The following is a 13,800-nucleotide window of genomic DNA, read 5'->3' on the forward strand; positions in this document are numbered from 1 at the left end:
ACTAACGATGGTGTTACAAGTCGGGCAGGGGGTCACCTTTCAGGGGCAATGACAGGAGCGGGAATGAGGAGGGCCACTGGGTGTTTGTAATATTCTGCTCCTTTACCTAGGTCGTGGCTACACTGATGTCTTCACATAGTGAAAATTCTTGTAGGACCCGTGATTTGTGCATTTTATGTATTTGTCATGCTTCAATTAAAAAGTTGATTTGAAAAAAACTGAGCTTGCCAGGGAGAATGTCACAGCTAGGGCGGATAAAAAATGAGAAGACATTTAAAACGTGAATGCCTTAAAGTTTATGATCCTCATGATGGCACCCAGAATGGCAGCAAGACAGCTCTCAGAGGGGCAAAGAGAGGAAGGGGCTTCCCACAGCGGTGGCTGTCATCCTGCCCACCTACAGTCTTAAAAAAATGCGTACTGACTAATTATAGACTCAAACGAAACCAGGGAGGATCTGAATGTTGCAGTGGCACGTACACTCTCAGAGAACTGCATTAATTAGCAGAGAGACTAAAAATCCTGAAACAGGCCTGGGTTCTAACCTAGGCTCCACCCACTTCCTAAACCTATAACCCCAGGAGAATCACCCCCCCACCCCAAGCCTCACTTCCTTCATCTTGGCTTGTAAGGAAAACAACAGCATCTCCTTTGTAGAGCTGTCTGATGATTACATGGGCAGCTGCATGTACACTGCTTTAGTTTAGGAACTGCCCACAGTAAATTCTCAACAAACGTGAGCTCTTGTCATTATCCATCCATCCACCCATCCACCCATCCACCCACCCACCCACCCACCCATCCATCCATCCACCCACCCATCCACCCATCCATCTACCCACCCACCCACCCATCCATCCATCCATCCATCCATCCATCCATCCACCTGTCCATCAAATTGTCCATCCATCCATCCATCCATCCATCCATCCATCCACCCACCCATCCACCCATCCATCCACCCACCCATCCACCCATCCATCCATCCATCCACCCACCCACCCACTCACCCATCCATCCACTTGTCCATCCATCCACCCACCCATCCACTTGTCCGTCCATCCATCCATCCACCCACCCACCCACCCACCCATCCATCCACCCACCCACCCATCCACCCATCCACCCACCCACCCTTCCATCCACCCATCCATCCATCCATCCATCCATCCACCCACCCACCCATCCATCCACCCACCCACCCATCCATCCATCCATCCATCCACCCGTCCATCCACTTGTCCATCCATCCATCCATCCATCCACCCACCCATCCACCCATCCATCCATCCACCCACCCATCCACCCATCCATCCATCCATCCACCCACCCACTCACCCATCCATCCACTTGTCCATCCATCCACCCACCCATCCACTTGTCCGTCCATCCATCCATCCACCCACCCATCCACCCACACATCCACCCACCCACTCACCCATCCATCCACTTGTCCATCCATCCATCCACCCACCCACCCACCCATCCATCCACTTGTCCATCCACACACCCATCCATCCATCCAACCCACCCACTCACCCACCCATCCACCCATCCATCCATCCATCCATCCACTTGTCCGTCCGTCCGTCCATCCATCCATCCATCCATCCAACCATCCACTCTTCCTTCTATTCATCATCCAAGCCTCTCTTCCTCCCTCTACCCCTCCATCTACTGAGATTTACAAAGAAGTGTGATATTTGGAGTTTATAAACTTGTATCTGAGGCCTAATTCTAATTATTTCTCCCTATGTGATTTTGGACAAATAGTTCAAATTCTCAAAATTTTTTGTTCATTCTTCTGTAAAATGGGGCTGAGTGCTTATGTTTACATGATAAAGCCACTGTAAGAATTAAATGATTCACTAAACTCCCATCAGGCAACATACCTACTGATTGGAGCGATGAGGTTTATATGAAAAAGGGAAAGACACACCACAGCATGAAAATATAAAAGACCCATAAACCCTCTCACGCTTCAGACTCATATTTTCAACTTCCTATTGGACACCACGCCTTGGATGTGTCCAGAGAACTCAGATCAACAGATCGAAATCTAAGTTCATTACAGCTCCTCTTAGGGGTTGGGCTGTGTCCCCCACCCCCCGATTTATATGCTGAAATCCTAACCTCCAGCACCTGAGAATGTGACCCTATTTGGAGAGAGGGTCCCTACAGAGATAATCAAGTTAAAAGTGAGAGGATTAAGGGAGGCCCCAATCCAATATGACTGTTATCCTGATAAAAGGGAGAAATTTGGAGACAGACATGCACAAGCCTGGGGAGGGGAGGGGGGCGCAGGGCGCCTGGACCAGATCCTCCCTCTCAGCCTCAGGAGGAAGCAACTCCGCTGACACCTGAACTTGGACCCTGGCCGCCAGACTGGGAGACACTAAGTTCCCGCTGTTTCAGCTGCCGGCTGTGGTACCTGTCACAGCAGCTGTGGTGCACGAGCCCACCTCCCCACGCACCCTCCTCTGGAGTTTCCTACCCCGGTCAATGGTACCCACCCCACCTGGCTGCTCAGGCCGAACGTCTGGACAGCAGGCTTTTCCCTCTGTTCCCTGGTCCTCCCTTCGCCAGGTCACCAAGTCTGGTCCGTTTTCCCCCCCGAACTTTTCTAGGACCCACTCACTGTCTCCAGCTGCATCCGTGACCCTGGTCCAGGCGTCCTGGAGACCACCTCCCAGCCGTTCCAACCCATGCTCTACCCCCCACACAGAGGGATGCTCCTAGAATCCAAATTTGAGATCACCTCCCAGCTTAAAACCACGCAAGGGCCTTGCTAAGGGGCCAGGCCTCTCCTGATGTCCTTGTGAGGACGCTCCCGGCCTAGCCCCCCGCTCAGCCCCCCGCATCAGCCCAGCCCCAATGGCTGCGCCCCAACCCCACCGTCCTGCAGGTTTGCACATGCAGTTCCCTCTGCTGCCCCCCCGTCCCGCGTCCGACCTTGCTCGTCTCAGCCTTCGGGTGGGGAGCCTCCTGCCCATCGCGTCGGGGCACCGGCCACACCGTGTCACCGCTGCGGTGACCTGTCGTCCTCCTCCTGAAGGTCCTCTGCTGCTGTCTCCTCAGCGTCACAGGGCCCCGCCCGTCACGTCACCAGCGTTCAGTTAATATGGCTGAGAGACTTCCAGAATCTGAGAGACGGGCAGGACTAGACGAGGTGGAGAGAAGGAGGGATGCTTTCCGAGTTGGCCAAAGCCCGGAGGCTGGACGCGTGGGCCCCCTGGGCGGCCCGGAGCGGGTGGCACACTGGGAGGTGTTTATAGGACTAAACACCACACGCCGTATCTGGGCATCGCTTGTTCTTGGGGAGGAGGACTCGAGGAGATAAGCTCAGAGGCTGAAGAAGAGTCTCCTGGACGTGGGCGCTGGGCACAACGGAGCAGGGGGCCCGGGGAGTGACGTGGGTCACGAGCGGCCTCCTGGCCGAGCTTCGCCCTCAGGGATGGAGAGGAAGGGGCCGACGGGCGGCTCCATGGAGGAAGGGCAGTGAAGCCAGCGTCCGGCCGGGTGACGGAGGCGTGGGGAAGGCAGGCGAGGAGTGAGACTGTCTCTGAAACGGTGACCGTCTACACGTGGCAGGTGCCCCCAGGGGGCGACTTTGTAGGCACAATGACAATGGTCTTGTGACTGGTGATGGGAAAGGATGACAGACACTAACTTTACAAACAGGAGCGAGAACTGAGATCAAGAGGCGAGACCTGTTGAAGGCATTTCCTTTATTATAATGTGTCTTGTTAGCACACATGATTCTAATAGCAAATGTATTTTCCACCCTTGGTTCAAATATCGTGTAACAAGCCAGAGTATAAATATATGTATATACAAAATTTTACAAAGACAATAAAAAAATGGTTTCTGACCAATGAAGTCATGAGTTTAGAAAGCAAAAGTAAAGATTAAATACTGAAAATTAAGATAAAACCCACCAAACTAATACTTTAAGAAGATCTTCAAAGAGGATCCTTGTCCGTACACCTACTCTTCGTAAAACTTCATATCAAAGTGCCACTTGGTAGAGCATCAGCTATGACAAATACATATGGAACCTCAGAAAGAATACAAGCTCAAATGCCAAAAATAAAAGAAAAAAGAAAACAAAAGCACATTTGTTACACTGCACCATTTTAAAGCACCTGAAAACACACGGTTCATTAATACCGTAAATAAATACTGGTCACTGTGTCAGAACAAGCTCCGCCTAATGAGAAAATCATCACACTCAGCCCTGGCACCAACAGCTGGCTCCCAGCAGCCGTGCCAGGCACGCAGTGTGTCTGCGAGTGAAAAGGGCAGAGGGAAGGACCAGGTTAGTTAAAATAATTCTTCTCCAAGAAATGCTTGACATCACCCAAGCAAGGTCACTGTGTATCTCTTCAATTTACATACATTTCTGCCGTCAAAAATGTCAAACTATTTCCTTAATGGAAGATGCCTGAAGTACAATATCATCTTTATTACCTGATTGTAGATAAAGGGTTTTTTAAGCTGTGAGATACAGTAAGCATCTTTAATCTTCATCAAATCATGTACAAACTCTCATTGCTCGTTTATCAAACAAGGATTATCAAGATGAGACCCAGCCTCTGGTCTCCCAACCTCATCCAACCGTCAAGTGTGCTTCTGGCAGTATTTAATTGGTTGTAAATGATACTCGCACAGCCCCTAATATGACCCCCAACAGATAATGAAGTAACTAATATGCCTGCAAGCCGCACTGTTAATAGAAACTATACTATACTTAGGAAGCTACTTATAATTTGGAAAAAAACAGGAAACTGTGTCCTGAACACACTATTCAAAATAGCAGCCATTTAATCCTTCAAGAAAAGAGCTTTATATTTACCAGTGCAAGTTAAGCTGCTCTGGTTAGACTTGTTTTAGCAGTTTCACCATAAAACTCATCGTTGCTATTTGCAGGGGAGCACAGATACAGGCACAAAAGTTTCCACTCACAGGAAAATAACTTATAATCACCACAATCAGCACAAAAACCCTTTACCGACAGGCTAGTGAGCCAACCAGAGACTGCACGCCAGCGTCAAAGATGAACACTTACAATTCAAGGCGACGGAAAACCAGAGGAAGGGCCGCTCACTTGGCTTTGAGCTCCTAATTCCATCCTATTGCCACAAAGTTCCAACATGGTAAATACCTGTTTTAAACGGTCTGCTGGGAAACTTCTGGGTGCACACGCAGGCATGTGAAATCAGGATCCACTGCGTGTATATGTCCACGCCCAACAGGAGGCCACCCACAGACTAGAGGTCTGTGAAGCGGTCGCTCTGCTCTCCAGCGGCGGGAGACCCCCGACCAGCGCCCTCCTGGGTGGGCAGCGCGCCCTGCTCTGAGCCCTCCGGGGCCGGGCCCGGGAGCTCATACACCCGCTTGGGTACACCTCGGGTCCTCCGGGGGCCGGGCCTGTCTGGCTCACGCTGCTCTCGTCCTGCTGCTCTGAGATCCCGATCACAAGCTTCCCAGGGTCCCAACAAACCAGGTCTTTCTTCAAATTCAAAACCCAAGAGGAGTGAGGTGGCTCGAGATTCCAGCTCCCTGTGGCAGGCTCGGTCGCCGTGGAGACCCCTGGCCGAGCTGCAGAGACTCTGGACACAGTCCTGGAGGAGTGCTACGTGGCCGCGGCGCCCTGTGCAAGGAGAAGGGAAAGGCGGTCACCCTCGGCGTTCCTCACCACGTAGTGAGTGCTGTGATGGACTCGAGACGTCCTTTAAGCCAAAGTGACCCCGCGAGGCAATTTCAAATCACTTAAGATTATTCAGTTTATCTGCTAAGTAAGCAACCTGCCTCTTAGGATCTAGTAACTGAGGCAGAGGAACTTACAGATGTTAAGTGGGAATTCAATCCCACAAGTTCCTACAGGTAATTAATGTCAGTGAAGGAGCGTTGAGCAGGCCCCAGTGAATGAATCAGGCTAGAAACGAGAAGATGTCTGAGACTCCTCAAACTGTCAAATTCTGATTAACCGTAAATCCCATTTGCAGTATATACCTCTCAGCGCAGAAATAATAATTTGAATAGTTTGCTCTAAGCAATGTTTTAACTTCAAGAATTCTGGGGCAAAATTAAGCATCTTCTTCAAATCTTGGTATCCAGAATTTTCTTCTTGTACTTGAGTTCTGAAGCTTTTCTGTGTAGATAAAGTTCATAGTTTAAAAAATATACAATGGGTTACATGGCAGTAAGGCTTATTCAAAATGATTTTAATTGCCAAAATTTTATCTTCAAGAAAGACAATGAGTTTAATTTCCTTACCAGTGCTTCACTTCTACTGATACAAGCAAGACCACAATACAATATTCACAGGTATTGTTTTCAAAAGAAATAAAATTTTTAAAATAATTTAAAATCAAAGTCCAATATCCTATTACATGAGAATGAAATAAAACAGCAGTACCTACCATTTATTATCCAATATCATAAAAGATAAATTTATTTAATTTTTAAGAGTTCAACTTTATATCTCCCATTTATTTTATTTAAACAAACATTTTCAAGCCACAAAAATTTCTCTCCTTTGTAACACACTGATTATATACTTAGCTTATAATATTTTTCTATTTACCTGTGACATGAGAATAAAATAATTTATCTAATTTGCCTGTATTTTAAAATCTTTGAGCATATTGATTATTAAACACAATTTTTTAGCCTATGCTGACTATTCAAGCAGAAGCTGACAGTTACTAAGCCAGTAGCAGGAAGAAACAGATAAAATACATGACTACTACTCAATTTCTGTCAACTATTTTATCCGTCGCTAAACCTAGTAAGCTAGGACGCCAAGAGGAAGAAGCTTGAGAGCTACTGTACCTGCTTCTACTAAATGTGCACAGAGGAGTCATTGGCTAAAGACAGAAACTGAAATAAACACATCCATGCTGGAACCAAATGAAGTACACTAAACAAAATTAAACCTAAAAACAATTTAATGCTTTTCTTACTGTTTTCCACTCAGCAAAGAGGTTTTCAAGGGATTCAATCAATCCTATGGCATTAGCTTTCATCTGTTTGGTAACCTATAGAGAAAGTTAAAATATTTTGTTATACAAATAACTATTTAGAAGTATAAAAACCCTGGAACTCCATGGGATCTGCCAGGGAAAAGAGTTCTCGTCTAGTAGTCACGAGACTGGAGTGTCTAAATCATATAAGTGGAATTTCTTTCTAAAGAAATCAAACACAGGGGCTTCCCTGGTGGCGCAGTGGTTGAGAATCTGCCTGCCAGTGCAGGGGACACGGGTTCGAGCCCTGGTCTGGGAAGATCCCACATGCCGCAGAGCAACTGGACCAGTGAGCCACAATTACTGAGCCTGCCCATCTGGAGCCTGTGCTCCCCAACAAGAGAGGCCGCGATGGTGAGAGGCCCGCGCGTCGCGATGAAGAGTGGCCCCCGCTTGCCACAACTAGAGAAAGCCCTCGCACAGAAACGAAGACCCAATACAGCCATAAATTAATTAATTAATTAATTAAAATTTAAAAAAAAAAAAGAAATCACACACAGATTCTACATTAAATGTGGATACCCTCTGATATTTGCTATAGTAACAGCATTTGTCTACTTAAATATTTATAGAAAAGAAATTTCCAAAACTTCCTTTGGAAGGGGGTAGATAACTAATGTGTCCAGAAAAATATTACACTCTCAGAACTTTATATGCATTCACCAGTCTCACTGAGATAAACTGAGATAATACGACACTGTATTAGTTCCAGGTGTACAGCGTGATTCAGTACCTGTATGTGCTGTAAAATGATCACTGCAAGTCTAGTTAATATCTGTCGCCTCACACAGTTACACGATTTTGTTTCTTGAGAACTTTCGGGATCTATTCTCTCGGCCGCGTTCAAACATACACCACAGTACTGTCAACCATCACCGTGCACGTCACAGCCCCGGACTCGTTTACCTTACAGCTGCAAGTCTGCACCTCCTGCCCCCCGGCCCACTCCCCCCACCCCCGACCTCTGTTTCAGTGAGCTCGGGCTTTCTAGATTCTACACACACACGAGCTCACACAGCACGTATCTTTGTCTGTCTGAGCCAGTTCACTTTCACGTGCTTTACTACTTGATGCTCAGTTGATTCTCCACCACAGCCCCGTGCTGCAGACGCACCTGTCCTCGCTTTACAACACGGAACCAGACCCCGAGGCCTAGGTCAGAACCCGGGTGGGACCCCCCCTCCCCCCCTCCCCCCTTCCCCCTTCCCCCCCATTCTAAGCTGTTGCTTGTGCTGCTTGGTTCTGTCCTGGAGGCGCACCCTGCAGCATTTCCGCCACGCGAGCTGCTGAAGCACGTAACTGGCTTTTCCCACAGAGCCCTTCCCTGGGTCTAACCCAAATTTCCTCTCCGTGGTAAAAAAAAGACCACCCAAATTCTGTTTTTTCCGCCTTGACTCCAGCTTGACAATATAACTCCAATGCCTTATGCCTGAGCCTATTTTGTATTTCTTCAGATATTTTGTTCTCCTTCTGTAGGTTCTTATGAGTTTAACTTTTAAGAATACGATAAACTAAACCCCCGCCATGAGCACACAGCTGTGGCCTTCTGCAGAAAGGAAAGGAGAGGATGGGGTGGGAGCAGAGGTCCACATGGAAATGCAGATCCCATCAATTCTGTGACGAGGGGCCTGACCCTTTAGCCGTTTATCTCCTCAAAGCAAGACCAGCGCCCCCATCGACAGACGAATGGATACAGAAGATGTGGCACATATATACAATGGAATATTACTCAGCCATAAAAAGGAACGAAATTGGGTCATTTGTAGAGACGTGGATGGACCTAGAGACTGTCATACAGAGTGAAGTCAGTCGGAAAGAGAAAAACAAATATCGTATATTAACGCATATATGTGACATCTAGAAAAATGGTACAGATGAACCGGTTTGCAGGGCAGAAATAGAGACACAGATGTAGAGAACAAACGTATGGACACCAAGGGGGGAAAGCCGCGGGGGTGTGGGGTGGTGGTGGGATGAATTGGGAGATTGGGATTGACATGTATACACTAATATGTATAAAATGGATAACTAATAAGAACCTGCTGTATACAAAAATAAATAAAATACAATTCAAAAAAAAAAGTATTCATTAAAAAAAAAAACCAGCGCCAACACCTGCACCTGCTTCACCACCCGTTAAACACACCCACACGCACTATTCCACCTGCACTGTTCATTAACTTACTCTGCACCCTTCTGCACTCCTTGCCAGCAGAAATTCTACTTTGCAAACAGTGATAAGTAAAGTGTTAGTGATGAATGTCGCCGCCACTGCTGCAGGGCACAGCCAGGCTCCGGCGTCAGTTGCGCTGGCGGAGCGCCCTGCCTGCAGAGCCGCATCAAGGAACCCAAATCAGCTTCATGTCCCCTGGACACAATTAGACCCACAGACCTTGAGTCAGTGGCAATGTGAGCTCCTCTGGAATGTGTTTATTTTAAAAACAAAACAAGACACAAAGTGAGACAGGAAAGTGCAAGCAGAGTGTCTACAGTTAGGATTTCCTGTGCGCTGTTCTTACTCTCGTAGGATACTCAGAGCAGCTTTAGGAAGTGAGCGTTGTGCGTCCTCACATTGTAAATGGTACAACCGAGGCTCAGGCGGCTGCTCAAGGCTACCCAGGACCTGGGGAAGCAACTCAGCGTTCAGTGTCTCCCAGCTCTGAGCTGCTCTGGGCAGAGATAAAGCCTCATCACCTGACGGAAGGACGGGGAGACCCTCCGGCTCACACGAGAAGCTTCCCCTCAGCTAAGGGAGCTAGAAATACACCAATGCAAAGGTTTCCCTAAAAGGAAAAAAGAACTCTCACTTTCCCCGCCTTCCTGTAAACAACCACCCAGAGGGGTGGGAGCCGACAGTCCTCCACGCAACTGCCTTTCCCAGATCACCAACACGTACGTAAATCTTCACCCACGTGGGTGACCTCAGGAACCCCCGAGCGTCCCCGGGGAGCTCCTTCAGATGTGGTTCTAACAACAGGTGTTACAACAAGATTCTAGAACAGACCAACCTGAAAGCCACTGTCGCAAGGTTTGAACTTTTACCTTCCGAATCCCCGACTCACTAATACAAACTCTCGACAGAGAAGACTGGTGCGTGATCAGTGAGTTCCACGTGGCAGGCTGACTGTGGGAGTCAAGCAGGTAGAACGTAAGACCCCGACTCAGGGCGACCAGGTGCCCCGGTTCAGTGAAGCCATGGGACCGGCAGTAATCGCCGCCCCCCGCAAGGTGGTGAGTGAGGGTCGCCTCTACTCCGTGTAAACACCTGGTCCAGTACCTGCTACCGGGAGTTATTTAATAAGTAAACGGCTCACAACCTGTGCCACAGGTGTTATCACACATGACAGGTGAAGAAACAGGGTCAGGACACCGAGTGACTCGGTAAACAACTGCTGGAAGGTGACGGAGCCGGGTCACACACGCAGGTCCTCCAGTGGCGAGATCCAGCCTGTCCTCACAGCCCCCCCGCGAGCCAGCACTGGCTTTGTGCTCTGACATGAATCAGCTGGAAGAGGTAGGGGCAGGCCTGTCCCAGGAGGCCACCCACATCTCCCTTGGTCCTATATCTTGATACGAGACAACTGATGTGAGCTCCCCTTGTTCAAGACAGTGGATCGATAAATGGTAGTTTCCATTCTCAAGTGGAAGAGCAGAGTCCTGAACAAAGACGAGGAAGAAAAAGAGAAGCGGAAAGTGGCCACTAGGGGTCGCTGACACACTCCGTCCGCTCAGAGTTTATCCCCAGGCTGAATCCCGGCGGGCACCAGCCGCAGCCGTGGCAGGACCCGCAAAGCACTAGTCACAAAAGGGGCTGCAGTGACTCAGGTGTAACTTGGGAAATGTCACCATGAGTGATGACGTCAACAGCCTCTTCAGTAAAAAACAATCCCACACAAGCTAAAATACATAAATTTATAAAAATCTCAATCACTGACTGAGTTAAACTATTTTTAAAAACCAACTTTACATACTGGCTGGTACTATACAGGACATTCCCTTGTTCGTCTTACCTCATCTTGGGGACTCTGCCTTCGGAGTTCACGCTCAAGTTCTTTTGCTTTTTCCAGTCCAGAATCTAGGAGACTCTCCATTCCCAAGCCTACACCATCACAAATAGCACCCATGAAGTCATCCTAGAAAAAGTTTTTAAGTGTTAACTGGCAAATTCAAGTTCTATATTCTTTTTAAATTACCAAATAATTAAGTTATATTTTCTGCTTATTTTAAGGACTGTAATACATTCCAAGTTGATTAATTCAACAAAAGTTAGAATAAGAACTAACGGTGCATAAGGAAAAAAAATTAGCCAGTCTGTAATTTTGTATTCCACATATTATACATTAAAGAATGTTTACCCTCTTAGAGAGGACACCGTGTTGCTAGAACGTTTTAATACAATATTGTGTTTTCAGTAGCATGAATAATTAAAGCAAGCAAATACACGTCTCCTAGAATTACATGCAAACGTAATTACATTCTTCACACGTTGGCTGGCTGAGCACCCACCCTCCAGAGCAGACGGCTACCATCAAGCCAAAGATCCGGAAGGCACGGTGAGGATCCCAAATCATCAGGTACATTGAACCACTGAGACTGTAACAGCTTCCAATCTCCTGCTAAACTAGTAAAGTATGTGCCGCTTTGAAAATCAGACACTTCTCCTGCTTAGTGACACCACTATCAGAAGCCTCTGCCGTGCCCTGAGATGAAGCCTTCCACCACGAACGCTGCCGGGTTACCTGCAGGCGGGCAGCCCCGCAGTCGCTGCTCTCCAGGGAGCGCAGCTGGTCCCCGCTAAGAGCTGCTAACTGCCCCACATACTTGACGGCTTGGTGTACAATCTGGATCACTTGCTTTTGAGCCTCTTTCACCATTGATGAAATATCTGAAGAGCATCCCTGTAAGATAAAAATGGACCAGGGTATCGGATACATGAGATTACCAGAGGAGGTAAGAACAAGAAGACCAGTCTGAAGAAAATGGATTCTGCATTCATCGATACAGTGACCGTGCTTCATCAAAGTCTGATCGGAACCAGACAACGTGCGATCCCATAGCTTCTGACGGTGATGACACGACTAGGATACAGGCTGTCCTCAGAGAGCTTCTGCACTAATAGGAGACGGAAGGCAAGCAGGCAGCAGTGACACGTGAGACGGCGGCCGAGCGCTCCCTGTGCCGGGGCCGACTGACGGATGGGTAACCAGGACACTTCCTACTATGGGGGGTGGGGAGGGCAAAGGAGAGGGAGGGGAAGGGAAGGGGGAGGGAAGACCTGAAACCCTGCAAGTGAAAGGCTCCCCCACGTCCCCCAGAGGAGCGGGGAGGGCGGCTCAGGCACCCCTCCCGGGTCTGCCTCCTGGAATGTGCTACCTGCATCACTGCAAGGTAAGGACGCTCAAGCTACACTTGAGCAGAGTCTAGTTCCTAAATCCAGTTTTGCCAGCCGAACTTCAGCGTCTCCTGAGCTCAGCTGACCTCCCTCCAGGTCACCTGTCCTCTCCGTCCTGATTCCTTATGGAAAGCATTTCTCACAGGGCAACAGGCCACAGCCCTAAGTTACGGTCAAAGTGCTCTTCCTCGAGACGGAAGAGACGGGAGAACGCTCCACCCCAGCTCCTCTGCGGTCCTTTCTTGGGACACCAGCCCACTGACTGACCGTCCCACCAGCCTTGCCAGGTCGGCACTGCTGCTTCACTTTCTAGGTGGGGGACAGGAGAGTCACAAAGTCTGTGCAAGGACACACGCACACCTAATCCAGCCCCAGTTCACACACTGGACTTCCAAACGCCAGCGGTGGGTTGGGTTTGGTTTTTCCTATCCTGCACCACCTCCAGAATCTGAGGCCGACCGAGTCACCCAGCCCTCCCGCGTCCACACGGCTGGAGCCCAGGCGACCGGGGGTGACCCTGCGGCCCGCACTCTCAGGGCCTGTGCTGTCCGAGCCCTCCTGCCCCTGCCCCCGGTCCCCACCGGTCTGCAGCCCACCCTCCTTATGATGGTCACTCTGTTTCCTCGTGACCTATATCCAAAGTGACCCTTCAATCAATGTCAGTTTATAATTAATTCAATAACAAGGACCCAACCGAGCATCGATCACACAATGAGCCCTCGTGAGAAAGGACACCACATTCCGTCCACCTGCTGAGAGCTCACTGCCCACACCGACACGATGCATTAAACGGCATAACGGGTAACGTACAGGGTTATTATCAGAGGAGCTAATAGGAGGAACGTGTGGCCAGGTCTCGGGGAGCCCCACAAAGACCTCCTAGGGGAGAATAATGGACAATGGAAAGCAGACGTCTAGTTCCAACGCTGGACCAGTAAGTTCAGTCAGTCAATAAAGAGAGCCTCCCAGGAGGCATCTGGCGCAACTAAGCATCCACTAGAGCAGGAGGGCTGGAACGTCTTGGGAGGCACTACAGGATCTGTCCAAGTATCTAGAACACTTTGCTACAAAGCCTGTCCCTCTGGGTTTCTGCCTTGGCCCCCTCGTACGTGCGGAGTCTCTCGGAGGAGGTCCGGGCATCAGCAGATACGGGGTCTCTCCAGCATCAGCCCCCATGTCCTCCTCCTCCAGGGCTCCCTGGTCACACGGCTGCCAGAATAAAAATGCACTTCCCAGAAACCTCCTTAAAAGAAGGCCCCTTCTTCCATCCCGTGCGCTGACCCTCCCTGGAGCCCTGGACGCGGTAGACACAGAGCCTGGGGCCACGCTCGGGGCCCAGCCGAGAGCTGCACGGAAGGAACCGGGGTCCCGAGGCAGCCA

General features: G+C 49.2%; 1 protein-coding gene across 7 annotated transcripts in view; it reads right to left on the reverse strand.

Moving 5' to 3' along the window:
- Positions 1 to 3,709: 3,709 nt before the first annotated feature.
- KIF14 (kinesin family member 14) overlaps positions 3,710 to 13,800 on the reverse strand; it is a 51,866-nt gene continuing 41,775 nt past the window's right edge. For 6 of the 7 annotated variants that reach the window (XM_036834180.1, XM_036834155.1, XM_036834164.1 and 3 more), the window contains 5 exons: positions 11,768 to 11,926; positions 11,039 to 11,161; positions 6,969 to 7,043; positions 6,016 to 6,154; positions 3,710 to 5,653 (listed from right to left, as the gene is read on the reverse strand). In XM_036834180.1, coding sequence (XP_036690075.1) covers positions 5,271 to 5,653; positions 6,016 to 6,154; positions 6,969 to 7,043; positions 11,039 to 11,161; positions 11,768 to 11,926 — 879 coding nt within the window. In that variant the 3' untranslated portion in view covers positions 3,710 to 5,270. The remainder of the gene's footprint in view (positions 5,654 to 6,015; positions 6,155 to 6,968; positions 7,044 to 11,038; positions 11,162 to 11,767; positions 11,927 to 13,800) is intronic. The other variant, XR_005017498.1, reaches the window with a different exon arrangement.

The sequence above is a fragment of the Balaenoptera musculus genome, chromosome 1 (genome assembly GCF_009873245.2).
Source record: "Balaenoptera musculus isolate JJ_BM4_2016_0621 chromosome 1, mBalMus1.pri.v3, whole genome shotgun sequence".
NCBI lineage: Eukaryota > Metazoa > Chordata > Mammalia > Artiodactyla > Balaenopteridae > Balaenoptera > Balaenoptera musculus.